Genomic DNA, 17,220 nt, shown 5'->3' with positions numbered 1-17,220 from the left:
TGAACCAACGTGCTCGATGCCTGCCAAAGAAAACCGGGATCTGTGGGAAGCTGGGACGGGAGAGGCTGGCGGCGCTCGGAGCCATTTGTTTGGGAAATTCACTCTCCGCGTTGTGCCACGTGTGCGCAGAGGGGCTGTTTTATGGGGTTGCCTGCAGGTTTCCCAGTCACTGGAACGCTTGGGTAACTGGGAGAGCACGTGTGCTGGCGCCAAGTGAGGGAAGTTCAGTGGTAACCTGGGCTCCTGGCTCCACATCTTCTGCCTCCAGCGTCCGCTTCCCTCCCCGCCTTGAGCTTTCCTGCTGCTCGCTTTTCCTTGCTGAGCGCTGCCGGACCAACTTAAGGATGCCATCGCCCGCACGTGTGGTGTGATGTGATGTGCCCTCCTTCTGTTACCAAGGTGGGGTGTTAAGAGATTATCGTCATTTCTAGTACTGTAGAAACAGTGCTTTCCTCTAAATCTGTTGTGGGAAAGGTTTCAAAACTGGCTTTGGCACCAGTTTGAGTGTTACTTGCCCTGTGGGGAGGTTATTTTAAGGAGATTTTCCTTCTACTTGCACAGCTTGTAGGTGCAGTGGTCTGAGGGATGAAGAATTTGGAGTAGTTTAGAGGTTCCAAGTAAATTATGGAGGTGCTTGCAATTCTCTGCTACATTCTCATCTGCAAGCAGTTAGTCTGAAAAATACTTCTGGTGTACGCTAGTGTCCAGGGGCACAACAAGCGCTAGCGGCGTGTCTGGAACGGAGGGCAGTGCAGAGACGTCGGAAGTGCCCTCGAGCTCAGGGGGACGTGCCCGGCGCCGGCGCGGCGCTCTGCGCAGCCGGTGCTTGCGTGGCCTGAGCTAACGGCCGTGCTAACGCAGCCGCGTGGCCGGGCTAAAACCGCTGCCCTTGGCTGGGTCGCCTCGCCCAGCTGCGTTTGTGTTGGGCTGGTGATACATCAGATAGGTCCCTTCCTTTGCTCTGAAATCTCCATGCTCTCTATTGCTTCTTGTTTGTTTTTTTTACCTAATTTTCCTTTTCTGTTTCGTTGCATCTGTTGTTTCTTTTCCAAGCTGTCCTTACCAGCTTTGTTTCCCACCTTCCAGGTAGGAAAAGATCTTTGCGTAGTAAAGCCTATTTTTTCCCCCATCTCCTTTTTTGGATGGTCTCCTTTTGTGCTTGAGTTCTGAGCTGCTTTGGAGAGCTAAACTTGTGCATTAATGTGCACGCACGCGAGATGTTTGTGTTTGGCCGAGTCTCTCCATGCCTAAGCAGTATAGAGCAGCGCGCATTAGCGTGCGCTGGAGGTCAGTGGTCTGATTGCTCTGGGGTCTCAGCAGGGCCGCATCTGTGCTGGTCCCACGAGGCTGCAGGGTCTTACAGGCTTGCGGAGCCCAGGCCCACACAGTATTTCTCCTTCTTGATTTTTCCAGATATAGGAGGAGAAATTCTGAGCTCAGCTACAATGGGTATTATTGTCTCAGCTGGCTTGCAGAGATGGGTATAAGAGGAGAATTCTTGCTCCTTACAGCCCCAGTAGTTAGTTTGGGCATCATGCACAGTTTGGTGAATAATAAGCACCAGGATATATTTTTCATAGAGATTTCTTTTTTGTCATGTGGACAGCAATTGCTGGGCACCCAGCTTCCTCATTTGGAGTACCGAAACTAGAATGACAGCAACCGAAAACAGCCCGCAGTGAAAGACCGATTTTAATTAAAAAAAAACCCTTTCCTCTTTAAAAAAATCACCCTTTATTCTAATTGATGTGTAATTTGGGTTATTGTAAATGCAGTTCCCAAAGGAAACAAGGCTCTGTGCAGTCAGGGTAAGCATGAGAGGTTTTGTCTCTCCTCCTCGTTCTGCAGCCTCTTAACAGCTTTGAAACCTCTGGTTGTTATCAGTTACAGAGGAGCAGGAGTCTCACAAAGTTCCTAATTTTTGGAAAATTCAGGGCAACTGGGTAGAGAGGAGTATATCCCATTAAGGTTGGCCTGTTTGAACTTAACCCTTAATAAATTTTGCAGAATCTGCATCTTTCTGCCCATCTCTCTCGCATCCTCACACACGCTCTGAAAACTTGGCCTCGTTCGCTCAGCTGTTTGCAGATTAACCCTGCTTTCACCACTCCTTTCAGCCCCATGGGAAAAGGTGGTGGTGCTTCTCGAGGCATTTGTGGTTACCTTGCTAGGGGTCCCAGCAGCGGGAGTGCAACTTTTTCATCAAAACATCAAAGAGAATTCCCTTTCCCTCTTGTCTGCTGTCAGTTTGTGATTTGTTGCATAAGAAATAAAAAATCTCCTTTGATTTTCAGAAACAGAAAAGATCCCTGTGATGCGTGGACAGTGGTTCATTGATGGGACGTGGCAACCTCTGGAAGAGGAGGAAAGTAACCTGATAGAACAGGAGCATCTCAACCGCTTCAAAGGCCAGCAGCTGCAAGAGAGCTTTGATATGGAAGTATCAAAACCTGTTGACGGGAAGGAGGGTAAGATTGTTTAGATCACTATTTTTATAGTATGTTCTCTGGACAGTTGGGATCTGTTTTTTCTTAAGTTTAAGAATGTGATCTGTGATGGTTTTCCATCCTACATAGTGGGGAACATTACTATAGGCATCAGTTTGCTCTCCCATTTTTCAGTGCATCTCGATATTGTAGGATTTCCTGCTGCATCACATTTGATGAACGCTGTACAAATTATATTCATGGATAAACTTCTTGTTCCCATTTTGCTTCGTGTTTCATATGTTTTAAGTGTGTTTGAAATCTCACTTCAAACCAAAATCTCTTAACGGGACAAGAAGAGTCAGTGCCTGAATGCAGACTGGCTATTAGTTCTCTGGCCAGCATTCCTAATTCCACCTAAAGAGAGCATCAGTTTTACAGGTCACATTTCATTTTCCATTCTAGTTCAGTCTGTGACTTTATTGGAGTAGTTTTTATCTATAGTAAATCTTGGGCATTCGTTCTGTTACGGAAGTCCATATATTTTAATGACCAGGCTGAGGACATTGAGTTAGTGTTCCTGGGGATCTCAGTTGAATGCAGGTAACGTTTTTAAGAATGACCTTCTGAAGTTACTGATCCGTTATTTAATGTACACAGTTGAATTGTTTGCTCAGGCTAAGTATAGCACAGCGAAAGTTCAGTGGTTTTGGCTTTCACACTTCACTTTTTGTTGGTTGTCACTTGATGAACAATCTACAAACCAAGAGCTGCAAGTACAGAGGCCTCACAATATATTTTAGGAGGGTCTTGGTTGTGGTATTCTTTATAATTCAACTTTATTTTTAAACTGTTTAAACTACAACTTTGCACAAAACAGCTACAGAATGTAGGAGTGGCTGTGTTATGGCCATGAGCATGGAGGAGTTCTTATGTGTGAACTACACGACCACACAAGTAAAAGCTTGTTAATAAACTAGAAGCAAGGCAGTATTCAGGGTACTTCTGTAATTACTATAAGGAAAACCAGAATATCGTTTGTTGACTTAGGGAGATTTTTCAACAGTACAGAGAGCAGTTAAGTTTCTAACTCCCCTCAAGGCTAGCAAGGACTTTGTGAATATATTTTTTTTTTCTATTTTTACCACTTTAAAAGATCTTTTCCTCTGGCCCAGCCTGCAGTACAGTCTTCTGCTTTAACAGCTCTGTCAGGCAGGCGCATAAAATGGTGTGAGCCGCGAGCCGCAGCACTGTGCCAGTACAACCACCCCTTTGAAAGGCACTTTTACCTGTATTTCTGTGTGCTTGTACTGATTTATTGTTCCCGTGTACTGGTACAAAGCTCAGCTTTGTTAGTACAGCTGCACCCCCCCTGTGAGTGCAATGCTGTTTGTGGTAGGGTGGAATCATAGAATCGTTTAGGTTGGAAAAGACCTTTAAGATCATCAAGTCCAACCGTTAACCAAGTAGGATGCTTTTACTTGGAGAGCACATCTTTATGGCTGCTGAGTGCTTCCAGCCTTTGGTAGCTTAACTGTTGATGGAAGGAAGGAAGGATGGCTTCAGTTGTACTTGGATTCTCCTTATCGAGTGAGGAAGGGAGTTCATTTTTTTTTTTTCAGAAGTCTGGTCTGTGGAGCAGAAATTTTCAGATTTAAGGTAGGAGAGATTGGGGAGAGTGGTGAGAAAGATAAAATGCCTGATATTCACAAAAACATAAAAGATCAGAAAAAAGAAAATCCAAATGCAGCTACCAGTGCCTTTTCTAAAACTAAAGTTAAAAAAAACCAGCTGTGTATGCAGTCACTTCAAAATGGAATACATGTAAAGTCACCAATAACTTTCAATGGATTTTTTTTTTTTTTTTTAGTAATAGGAGAGTTGCAGGAAAATTATAGCTAACAGTAAGCGTGACAAGTGGTTTTGTCATTATAATATGCCTCTCAATACATCTCTGATCAGCTGGCATCCATGATTGCCATCTGCACGTGGCACTGGGAGAAGCTTTACAACTTGCATTATCGCTGATGAAGTAATCGTAATTAGTTGGAGAAGTGCTGAATTCAGTTTATAAATTTCTTAAATGCTACAATTTGTTGCTACAATTTGTTGTAATTGCATCCTGTATGAAACGTATTTTGGTCCCATCGAGGTTTACAGGTAGCTGTTACTTAAGATGAGTGAAAGTTGGAATGGATCTGTAAATAGCATTGAGAGGCAAAGTAACTATTCGCAACGCTATGGTAAAGCATTGTAAATGATGAAAAACCAGCAATCCTATCTAATTCCTCAGCAAAATTCAGACAATCTGCTGTAACAGTCTCTTAGTACTTAGCCATAATTACTTTTTTTATATGAACGTGCCAGTTTGCATCATAAATAGCTTGTCAACAAGCATCTTGTTGAGATGCAGTAGACAAACCTGTTGGCCCCAGCCATGCTCTCAGCGGTGGCAGTAGGCTGAAGAGTTATAAGCAGGTTCCACTTTGCTGCTCCTGTTGGATAATTTTCTCCTATTCAGCCTGCTAACTTGGGGCAACATACGATATCGATATCCTGGGACTTAGTATCCAAGGTTCAGCTGACAATTTATTTGCAGTTTAATCATCTTTATTTTATTGTTCTCTGAAATTTTTCCGTGAAGAAAACAGAATTGCAAGCAAGTTTACTAGGTGTTTCGCACCCTCAGCTTTTGAGCAGCCTGCCCAGTGCGTTGCTGGCAATGGAATCGCCCTCTTTAAGCGCAGGGCAAGCGGTGCTGCTGCCCGTCCGCGCGTGCGGTCACCCTGACGGATGGGTTCGTCTTCGCAAAAACTGACAGTGAGCACCACGTACGTTACCTGCGAAGGGTAGCTGCTCCACATGCAGTGCCCCTCTCCCTTCCTCATCTCTTTAGTTTTGGGATACACGTTAGGAGAGCACACTTACATCTAGAAAAACCATTTCCCACTCCAGTGATTTGATTTATTAATTCTGCTCCTGGACTGTCGCATGTTAACAAGGAAATAACTAAGGTTTATCCAAGGCTTTTGTTGATGGTAGGCGGTCGATGAATACACGCCCCATTATTAAAATGTTAATCCAAGCAAACCTTCCTCCAAAAGTGCAAAATGTTTCAGAATAGGGATCTCCAGCCTGTGGCCTATAAGTAACATAACACCCATGCTACCTTCCAGTGTTGTCTGGGACCGCAGCAAGCTGTAAATGCTGAAGGTAACACAACAGCATATGACGGCGTTTAGGTAAACGATTTCTCAAGTTCTGTTTTCCATGGGGCAGCCTGGAGACCACTGCTTCGGCGGGAGATCCCTCTGCTGAGCAAACTGGGGTGGTATTTTGATTTTCATCCTTACAATGTATTTAATTTCATGCCTTGCAAAATGAACTGCGTTTGTGGTGCCTGATGTTGCTGACTCCTCTTGGTTTCTGATCCTCTTCAGTGGTCTGCTGGTCTCAGCAGTGGCATGACTTTCTCAGGTAAATTATTTGTTACGGCAGAACACAGACATGAGGCGCTTTTTTTCCTAGGACTGTCCACGCAGGTTAATGTGGCCTTTAGATTTGCCATATCCAGTTGACCTGGATTTGTCTCCGAGAGGAGACTGTAGGAGTTCACAGATATGGTTCCCAGGTACCAGACCTCTGCTGCTTGTAGGAGCGAGTCAAATTTCTGAGATTTCTGGAGCGATACTTGGTTCTGGATGTGTTGGCATCTGTAACACTTGTAAAAGGCCAGCTGCCCTGACTGGCGATCTCTGAACTGCAGCATCCATAGGAGGTGTTGGCATGTGCCAGCCGGCTCTCCCAGGCTGCCACAGACCAGGCAGAAGGTACGCATGGCAGGGAGGGATGCCTCTCTTCATCGGCTCCGCAGGGAGCTCTGCCTCTCGAGGTGCCTAAAACCAGGCCAGACAAATGCTGCTGGAGTCCTGGTGCACGCAAATCCTGCAAGGGCATCGCCCGTCTCCTCCGTAGCATGACCGCACTCTGTTTCACATCTCGTCACCTCAGTCTGCTTTGATCCTGGCCAAATTCCACACACATTTTTCAGTTTAAATAGTTCACTTTATTGTTGATAGATACAGAAAAGGACATTGCTATTCTGTCTTTTAAGACAGAGTAACCGATATGGCTACAGGAGGAAACCACACTTAGGAGGAGGAATTAGGGGTTTGGCTGCATTTCGACTGCTTTGTTGTGAAACTGAATGTCTGCAGCCTGGATTTCAGTTAATGCAAATCACAGATTTACTCAAATGCAAATCTGCATATCAGCAGGTTCAGAAAGGCATCTTCTGGCTTGTCATTAGGTAATTTGACATAATTTTGTTGGAGCAAAATGAGAGTCATCACATTGTCATTTTGTAGTTGTATTGAGGAGTAGAGCTTGACGTTTGTCACTCAAGTCTTTGCTAAAAACGATCGAATCTGACACCTTAAACCCCTAAATGAGATGCTGCACTGCTGTAACAGTATACGTGGGCTTCCAGGACTGATTTGTTGTTCTGCCACTCTGTTGATAGGTACACAATGTTGGGGTTTTTGGGGGCCCTCAAATTCATTTGTCCGGTACTTGGCTTTTTTTATCCAGGTAAATTAGGCTTTTTTGTATATTGGCTTTGCTTGTCCTTCTTACGGAAGATTCAGTCTTCAAACTTAACATATGTAAATTAATATCAACACAAGATGTAAGGTGGCATTTTGATCTAAATTCTTAAGTTCAAAATTTTAAATGATACAAACCTCAGCCCTTAAAATGTGGAAATACCTGGGTTTATTGGATCACACTGAGAATGCTTTATAACTCTGCCTTTGTGCAGAAATCCTGACCTTCCTTGTACTGTGTATACCCAGTGGTTACACCTAAATATATTACTACTGTAAAATAATCCTATAAATATTTCTGAGAAAGACCTAGGTTGTAACGCTTGTTCTTTGAAGCAATATTGCAGCTGAAACCATTTCGAAAGGAATATAAAAAGGGTATCATAATATCTTTTTAGCAGTCAATAAGCTTAAAACGTACAGAATAACATAAGATTTAGAAACTGCTTTTTGTGCATACTTAGGCAGACAGTGAGTTCAGGACCTATCTAAAGTAGTCCATCAAAGGAGCAATGTTCTCAAGTGATTTCAGTAATATGAAGGCCATTGTAAGATAAAACAAGACCATGGACTCCGATCATAGCAGGTTCTTAAGGGTTCTCAGACTAGATATTTTGCTAACAGTATTTAACCATAATAAAGGCAGTGATGTTCAGACCAAGAACTTCTTGATGGAGGGTCAATGTCGCTACTTCAGTGTTGATTTGTCTCTCTTACTCTGGGGACAAAGCTCACGTATCCCTTGCTTGTGAGTTCCTTGAGCCCAGAGGAGCTGTTGGTGGGCAGGTGCCCACCGCCTCAGGTGCAGGGAGGCAGTCAAGGATGGACGAGCATCTTCTGTCATGCAGACCAACTTTCAGCTGGAGGTTCAATCTGTGGGACCCACAGCTGCCTGGTACGTGGTAAAAGTGCCGTAGCTTGCCTTCTCTATGGCGGCGAGGGTGCCAAACAGCAGAGCGGGAGCGGCAAGTGCTCAGCGTGCTCCTGGGGAGGTGGCGGCGGGTGATACTTCACCGCTCTAGGCGAGCACGAGGGCTAATTCTGATTCTTCTATCTGAGACCACTGAGCAGTGGTTCAAAGGGTACATCATAAACTAGTCCCTGGTACAAGTAATATCCTCTAACAGCTTTAAGGTTTGCTATCTCTGCTTTAAGAATACTTGGTTAGCTGTTACTATCATAAATACAGTTGAGTACCTATCATCCGTTGCTCCATCATCTTTTTTTAGGTACATTCATATAATTACGAGGAAGTGAAGCTGAAAACTTAATATATGTGATAGTAAGATAGGAATAGACATAGTTCATTGTATTTACAGAGAGATGCTCAAAATTTAGCTGGAAATCACCTGAGCAACCTGATCCAAATTTGAAATTGGATCTGACTTAAAAGTTGATCCTGCTCTGTGTGAGGGATTGGAGCAGATGACCCCCAGCAGTCCCTTCAACAGAAATTATTCTGTGATCAAGTCTATGATTCTGTGATAGATGATTACAAAAGGTAGAAAAAAATCCGGTGAGTCAGAATCAGAAGGAATTTTTGAAATGCATTGATTGTGAAACTGTGTAAGTTTATTGGGTTTTCTTACGGATTTTCAGCGTATGGTTAGATGCCACAAAAACGTTAAAAGTTGCGTTTGGAATAGTTGATTTGTTTTGCCTTAGATTTCAAATAAAATTTCCTCTGTTCATAAAAAATTTATATTAACAATGATTTTTTTGTTGCAGCTGGCTAAATTAACCTTTAGGTGGGAAAGTCATATTCATAGAGAGTCGTGCAGACCAGAAGGGATCTCTGGAGATGATCTAGTCCAACCTCCCTGCTCAAAGCTGCCGAGTCAACGAGAGCAGCTTGCTCAGGATATTTCCAGTGGGGTTTTGAATATCTCCAACAACGGACACTTCACAACCTCTCTGGGCAATCCATACCAGTGTTTTATCACCCTAACCATAAAAAAAGATATTTTTTTCTTTCTTATACGTTCCTTGAATTTCCTGTGTATATTCTTGGGTTGCCACAGCCAGTAAACTATTCTGTAGACTAAATTAGTCCATCGAGTTCCCAGTGCAGTAGCTATGAGCCTATTTTCCCTCTCCTCTAGAATACTGACGTGCAACAGTGATATACTTCACTTGCATCTGTATTAAGGCATCTGCTGAGAGAGCTGTTAGCTGGGGGTGCGAAGAGGTGTGATCCTGGACCAGCCTAACTGTGGCAGTCGAAGCCCTTGGCTCAGGCGTGGAATATCGCTCTCTTGTACTGGCATAAGTTACTGGATCGCAGAGTATTAACTGTTCCTGCTGTTCGTAAGGGAAGATGGCATTCAGTTGCATTTCTCCCCGCTCTCCAGCAGGCTAACTGATTTCAAGTAATAGCAGCTTAATGACTTTGTGGATTCAGAGGCCAGGCTGGAGCCTCTTGATTTCTCATTGGATTTAAACACACTCTCTTGACTATATATCAGGTTTTTGAGGCTAAACCGTTTTGAAATTAAGACTATTTGCATGAGTGAGGGCCCACAGAGCAGTAACACAGAAGACGTAGATTTGTAGGACTTCCCTTTCAGCCTTGCTCAGGAGCCCCCGAAGGGTAAAAGGTATCCGTGATAACCGAGTTAACGGCGAAGACAAGTCTCCGGTTGTGTAAGTGCCAAGAGCAGCTTCTTCCTGCTCACGTAACTTTACCTGCGCCTTAGCAGGTAAGCTTTCACTTACCTTAAAGTATTTCTTCCATAATCACACAGCACTAGTCTCAAAGTCCCTGAAAAAGAATCTTTTGGACTGCTGTGCAATATTTCGGTATTCTCACGAGGAGTGAAACAACACAGTTGGAAGTCTCATAGAGGCAAAGTGTGCACGCTGTTGCATTTCACCATGGAAGGCAGCTTCTTGAGGACTTACAGAACAGGGTAACAGTAGGATATTTTGTCTAATCTAACTTTTAATGATCCTCTTACACTCTTTGGGGAAAATAATAGAGCTGTGCTTAAAATGGAGTTGGTTTTGGGTTTTTTTTTTTCCCCAAATGTTTAGTGTATACTTACGAAGGGTTACTGTGTTGTACCCTATACAAATAGAGCATTTATGCTTTTGTACATGTAAATGCAAAAGCACTCCCTTAGTCTGATTACACTCTGTTCCAGCTGTCTGTTACTAATGCCTTTAGCTTTGTCGTGATGTCGGAACTGTTTATGAAGAGCAAAGAAATTGAATTTGGCTAATGTGACCTGACACTTTTGCTACAAAACCAGTTTTTTAAGTGTATATGCTTTTTCAAAAAATGTGCCAACTTTTTTTTTTTTCTAAAAATGGTAATACTAATGAAAAAAATGACACCCCTTTTAAAAATTTTACTTTGAAGCTCAGTGTTTTTACTTTTAGTTCTCTACTACCTCCCTCCCTTCTCCCTCCCTTCTTTGTTCAAATGGAGAGGAAATAAGGAGAATTCAGATGCCGCATGTCTTAAGCGAAAGCGTTCCCAAGGTACAGTAACTGTAGATTTCTTTTTTTGTAGTGCTCCTGCCTTAGGAAGCTTTAAATTCTAGTTTGCTTATATCAGTTAAATGTGTTAAGAGTTACGTGCTTCAATTTCTTGAGCTGTATTCATGCCGTTTCCTTCAAAAGGGAAGGAAAAAGCATCATAGATCTTAGAAGAAAAGTAGAAGTGTTGTGAATCTTAGAGAAAAGTAGATGCTAAGAGTACATGCAGTAATCCTTATTATAATTATTTGTGATTGTGATTAAAAACTGTAAACATTGGTTTCTTACACTCTTTATATATGGTTTGGCTTTTTCAATAAACTAAAAGCAACTTTTTTAGAATCACAGCAGGCCTGGTATAAGATAAATTATGTCAAAGAAGGAAATTTTTTTTGCCACTTTTTTTTTGATAATGCATACATCTTTAACATTATTTTTACTGCAGCTTTTGTATGAGTACTGGAATGAAATGAGACTTTTGACATATCATATAAAAAGGGGAAGCTGTATAGAACACGTGATAAAGGCTGCTGTGTTGCAGAAAACTTTGAACTTTGCAGCGGCTGATATTGTGCAAATTTGTTTCAGAAAGTGGGAGTAGATCTTGCAGGAGCCATTAATGATTGCAGAAGGCTCAGAAGTACTTGTCACTGGTCTTTCTCTGCCAGCATGAAAGTCAGTAGTGATTAAACTTTTACTGACTTCAGTAACTGTGGAACTAGACTTCTGAAAACTGCACCCTCGATTTAAAATGTAAATGCACATGGTAGGTTTAGGGTTATTCTTGTCATTCCATATATTCTTTTAGCTCCTGGGGATATTGTAAAGTATGAGAATTTATTTTGACGTGCATAAATGTTTGCCTTTTGACTTCCTTTAATTATATTTTTCTCTAATTGGGTCCAAATGAAAATGCCTGAAATCAAAATGTTTAATAGTAAACTTTTTCCTGCCTCTTCTCCCACGCGGAACTCAAGTCTGGTAAAGTTCAATAAGTGTAACTACTGTCTGGAGCAGTAAGAAAGGACTTCTGCCTTTTATTGTGTGATTGTAATTTTGAAATTATTTTGTATATTTTTTTCTGCAAATCATGTTCAGTTGTGGTAACGAATGTGCTTGAATTAAAAAATTGAAAGTAGATGCTTTTATAACAAATGGTGACGTTGATGAATTGAGAGGGGGTGAAATGCAATACAAAAATGACAGCAATGTGAAACAGCCTAATTTAATTAAGAGCAATAGCCATTTTAATGGCTTTGCATTTGTTTTTTTAAATAAATAAAAAAAGGTTTTAAAATCTACAGCTGTACCTCAGGTTTACATAGCAGAACTTCAGAGTTGTTTAAGAAAGAACGACAGCGGCCAAATTATGCTCTCAGCTGTGTGTATGATGTGGCAGAGGTTTGTGCAGAAACGGCTGCTTGCCGATTTATTTTGAAATCCCTGAAAAAAAGAAGGCAGAAAAGGTTTTCAGACAGGATGTGTCCCTGCTCTGGTCTTTAGCCCTGACGGGAATGACAGTGCCTTTGTGGAGGAGATGGAGATAGTACCAGCTCTTAGCACTTCAAAGCTGCTTTCCTCTAGATTGATTTTGACTTGAGCATAGTCAAACTCTGGGAGAGCAGAATCACCCCATGCTTTGGTCTTGGCAGGTGGATGAAAGGATCAAGTAAAAAACAGGTGCTTATCTTAAAAGGTATTTAATTTGAAAGTGTTGGCTGGGTGAAATGCCATGTTCAAGTGCCTGTCTGTTTGCACTTAGGCCTGGAGGTGTTTCAGCTCCTCAAGCACTTGAGCTGGGAGGGTGTTTGCACTAGCAGTGCACGTGCAGTGTGCACGTCCCCAGCTTCTCCATAGGTGTTGTGCTATGAGCATAAAAAATAGTGCAGGCTTTCTCCTCCTCAGTTATTCGCCAGTTATTTTGACTCAAGATGAGTTTCTGCAGTCTAGTTGAGATGAGGTTCTTCAAGGCTTTAAGAATACGTATTCTATATTTTATATTTACCTCTTCATTTTTCATATTTAAACTTTTTAGAGGGCTTTTTCCCTCTGTGTTCATCCGTCTTGGTGAAACAGGAGGTTTGTGTGATGGTAACCATTGATTTCTTCAGCTGAAAGAAGTCCTTGATCCCTCCCGCTTCCCCTGTGCTTCTCTCCTTGTTTTTGCATGGCTTGCTTGCCGCTGTCTAGCGCCAGGCTGTCTTCCATCTGCAGTGGGGTTGTGCCTTCCACGTACTCGTACTCTAGGTGTCTGTTGTCATTGGTATTCCTGAAACGTGTTTCATTGCTAGTTTCTGGCTACAAAGGAAACCAAAACTTGGTCTCATTTCTATGGGCTTGGCCATTAATCCCAAACTAGAAAACTAAGCAGTGTGCAGAATACCTAGGGTTTTCTGCAACTGGGGAAGATGCACCTACGGAGATGCCTACTAAGCAAGCTGTGCATGTGGTCAGTGTCAGAGAAGTAGTTCATGTGGAAACAAAGCTGCAAGAAGTCTGATCCACAGGGAGATTCCTGTCCCGTGGTTTTACGGGAGACCCTTCATCTTCTGTGCCTGCCGTTCAGAGGTGCCGTAGCCGCAGTCAGATCTCAGTGAAGCTCAGCAACGTCCTAGTCTGGTGCCCTGGAGGGAATCTGCAAATGTAGAAAGCGTGCTCCTGAAGGACCCGGAAGGCAGAGGAATGAACGCGAAGAGCATTCCCCTATGCCGTACCCACTGCCTAATCTGAATTCTGCAACTTTGCTCCCTCAGCCGCGCTACGTCATGCCTTGGTGCCTTCCTGACACCCTGTGACATCTCGGTATGAACAGCTCCTGAGCTGTCAATTTGACCACCTCTGCAGCATGCAAGAGGTTTATAGGACAGTCACCGTTTGTTCTGAAAAGAGAATGTAAATCGTGTTCTCTCATCACCTTCAGGAAAACATAATTTTCTCTTCCTTGTGTTCAGTTTCAAACCAGCGATGGCAGCCCTTGTTATCCCATACCTGGACAGCACGGTTTGCATTTTTTGATTTATTTTTTTTTTAGGGTGCTTATTTTCAGACTACTATCACATCCTCTCCAAAGACACTTTTTTTTTTGTTCCCTGCCTCACTATTAACACGCCCTGGGACTGTCGGCAGCAGAAGCTCCTTTTGGTTGGGCTCTTGAGAGTCTTGAGAATCTCTTCACAGTCCTCAGTGCCGTGTTGGCCCTCACGAAGAGCTACCTTACTGCAGGTATTTTTTTTTTTTTTCCTACCTAAAGAGTATCTCCTGTGCATAATGACAGAGAGAACCACTGTCTGTGCCTAGATATGCATGCCCACAGGGCTTGTGGATCATTTATCCCTGTGACTGATCTCTGCTAGGCAGCTCTTCTCTCAGTTGGGTTTCTGCCGTGCAAATCTGCAAGGGTGTACAGTTTTTCTCTCCCCAGACATTGTCATCACTGGGGCAGATGCTTAGTTAGACAGCGCACAACCATAGTCATCCGTTGGGGTGTCACTTCTAGTCTGAAGGGGTACTCTTGCACACCAAGAGGGCCTGGTGCTCAGGGTGATAGATTATCCCTTTTTAGGGGATTTTTGTTCCGCTGGTGGATGTCACATTCAGGGTCTGAGGATGAACAGACATCCCAATGTTTATATAAATTAAAAAAAGGGAGACAAAATCTGCCCCCACCTCAGTAAGAGGGTGGGTTGGTTTGTGGAACGGGTGCATTGATCATCATAGAATCATAGAATCGTTAAGGTTGGAAAAGACCGTTGAGATCATCGAGTCCAACCGTTAACCCAGCACTGCCAAGTCCATCACTATACCATGTCCTCGAGCACCTCGTCTATCTGTCCTTTGAATCCCTCCAGGGATGGAGACTCAACCACTGCCCTGGGCAGCCTGTTCCAATGCTTGACCACCCTTTCGGTGAAGAAGTTTTTCCCAATACCCAACCCAAACCTGCCCTGGCACAGCTTGAGGCCGTTCCCTCTCGTCCCATCGCTTGTTCCTGGGGAGCAGAGACCGACCCCCCCGGCTCCAGCCTCCTTTCAGGCCGTTGCAGAGAGCGATGAGGGCTCCCCTCAGCCTCCTCTTCTCCAGGCTGAGCCCCCCCAGCTCCCCCAGCCGCCCCTCCCCAGCCTTGTGCTCCAGCCCCTGCCCCAGCCTCGCTGCCCTGCTCTGGCCACGCTCCAGCCCCTCCATGGCCGCCTTGGGGTGCGGGGCCCAGCGCTGAGCACAGCATTCGAGGGGCGGCCTCACCAGTGCCCAGCGCAGGGGCACCATCACCTCCCTGCTCCTGCTGGCCACACTGTTCCTGATACAGGCCAGGATGCCATTGGCCCTCTTGGCCACCTGGGCACCCTGCTGGCTCATGGTCAGCGGCTGTCAGCCAACACCCCCAGGGCCTTTCCCGCCGGGCAGCTCCCAGCCGCTCCTCCCCACGCCTGCAGCCTTGCATGGGGTTGTTGTGCCCCAAGTGCAGGACCCGGCCCTGAGCCTTGTTGAATCTCAGGCACACTTTTCAAACAGTGCATCCCATGGGATTCCAAAACAGCGTGCCAACGTGGAGCACCCAGCTTAGTTTGTTTTGACCCAGGTGACTCTTGTTAACTTCTAAAGGAATGTGTCTGCTCCTGGTTGGTAAGATAGACACCCTGGGAGTGTTATCCAGACTTCTGCAAGATACCGCACTGGAGTGCAGGCTGCCTTTGAAATGTCCTGCAGCCACTGGTTTTCAGTGATTGGGTCTCTCTGCTGCTGGTTTGGACTTTGCTCTGGAGCGTGCGCATGGACAGGCACTCAAAAGCAAAGCAGTGAATGAGTTGGTAAAGAAAACTTACTAAAAGACTCAAAATGTAAATATATCAATTAAAATTGCAAAATTTATCATCTTACTGGCAAATTGGTAAAATCTCTGAAAAGCGTTGTCCATATGCATGTTCTGGATCCTGCCACTTCCCTAAAAACTCCTGATATTTTGTGGTTGAAGGAAAACTAAGAAGCAAGAACAAACACACACTTTTTTTTTTATTTTTTAATTTTTATTCTGGGTGCTGGGTAGAAAGGAAGGGTGTATAGTCCAAGTGCTGTAAAAAATATATCTGAGCTTGAATGCAATGTGTATGTTAACAACACATTTCAGAGAGGTAAGTCACTCTTGCCAAGAGACAAGGAAGTGCGGTCCTAGTGAAGGTTACCGGTGGTTTCACGTGCTTATGTTAACAGTAGACCAAATTTTTCAAATTCCCTTTTGAAGGCCTTACTAAATATGCAGAGAAGTAGTGCTGGGTATTTCATTTGCAGTTCCTCAGTGCATGCATGTCTCTTGTAGTTTTTTTTTTTTGGTATGTCCTTCAACATACCTGTTTTTGAAGAACACTATAAGAGTTAGGAATTTGTTCTTCCCAAGTGAGAATAATTCATGCAGCATGGGGAAAACCTACCTCTTTCTGTATATTTTTTTTCCAATGGAGAGGCTGGACTTGGTTCCAGAACGAGTTTGAGGATCGTTCCTCCCCAAACTCTGTTCTTCCAGTGGTAATAAGAGACTCGGCCATGGACCTCTCCGTCTCTTCCTCTGTGTGCTTTGGACCTTGAGCACGATGCTCTCCCAAGAGAGATCTTCCAGCCCTCCTCTGTCAGCTTTCCCAGGAACATAATCTGAGAGATTTTATAGAATGCAGGTGGAACAGCTCCTAAAGACCTGCTAGACAATGCGTAAAAAGTCTGCATTTGTCTTGGATTTGAGGATGGAGGAGATTGCAGACATCTGCAAGGAGGTCCCTTGCCTTTGCCACTAGAGTACGTGCCTGTCTCGGGACATCACAGTCTGTGTTGCATTGTCTCCAAGTCTGAAAGAGGAAGTTTTGCTGGGAATTTCCTCTCCTTTGCCAGTTCTAAGTCGAGATTTCTGGACATCTGCATCTGCAGGGATGTTTATGAAAGATCAGTTTGCATGTTCATTGAGTTCTCACTAGATTGCTTCTTGCTCTGGCCAGTCGTTAGCCTAAGCTGACCTGTCTGCTCTTCAAAGCCAGGCTTACTTCCTTTCCCGTTCTTGCTCTGTCAGTGTAAAATGGCAATATAGTTCTAGTTATTTCTTGTGAATCAGCTGTTTACTATAACAGAAAGGGTAATCCTTTTCTAATCCCCTTGTTTCTTCCAGACTTCATTTAGTTTTTCATCAGACTATGTTAGGTCTATCTGCCTTGGCAAAGAAACAAAAAATACTACAGGAGAAAGGTCAGGACATCTCGCTTAATGTGACTGGTTTGTGCTGTAGCAGAGTTAAAATATGAAATCGTGATGGCTCAGGCTTTCTCAGAATGTTTTTTAGAAGATTATAAAAAATTCATTTGAGTGGCTTCAAGTAGGGGACAGGTTAGAGCTCCACTTGTTATGGAAAAAAGCCAAACCCAAAACAATCCCTCTGGGTGTTTTCCATGACTTTGGACTTTTTAGCAAGGCCAATGACAGTTAAATAACACTTCTTTTTGTCACAGGGCTATTGCTGTTGTCAGCTCTCCACATGTTGTATATCCCACATTAGGCTGGACCTAAGCAGCAGATTTCCAAACTTAGGTGAAATCCGAATTACCAGTAACACAGCTGTGGTACCGCTTTGCTCAAGCAAGCTCTAAGCCTTAGATGAGAGGTTCTGACTTGCATTACAACATGCCTGCTGCGCTCAGTCCCGACAGTCAGGCAGTGTGTCATGAGGTTGGTCCCAG

At 43.8% G+C, this 17,220-nt stretch overlaps 1 protein-coding gene across 1 annotated transcript in view; it reads left to right on the top strand.

Moving 5' to 3' along the window:
* DDHD1 (DDHD domain containing 1) overlaps positions 1 to 17,220 on the top strand; it is a gene marked incomplete at both ends in the record, with an annotated part of 68,666 nt that overhangs the window by 13,362 nt on the left and 38,084 nt on the right. The window contains one exon of the mRNA XM_082318678.1: positions 2,295 to 2,468. Within this exon, the coding sequence (XP_082174804.1) occupies positions 2,295 to 2,468 (174 nt within the window). The remainder of the gene's footprint in view (positions 1 to 2,294; positions 2,469 to 17,220) is intronic.

This window comes from Platalea leucorodia (assembly GCF_965183815.1).
Source record: "Platalea leucorodia genome assembly, chromosome: 7".
Taxonomy (NCBI): Eukaryota; Metazoa; Chordata; class Aves; order Pelecaniformes; family Threskiornithidae; genus Platalea; species Platalea leucorodia.
Note: the sequence above shows the minus strand (reverse complement) of the source record. Positions and strands in the feature narration are given on the sequence as shown.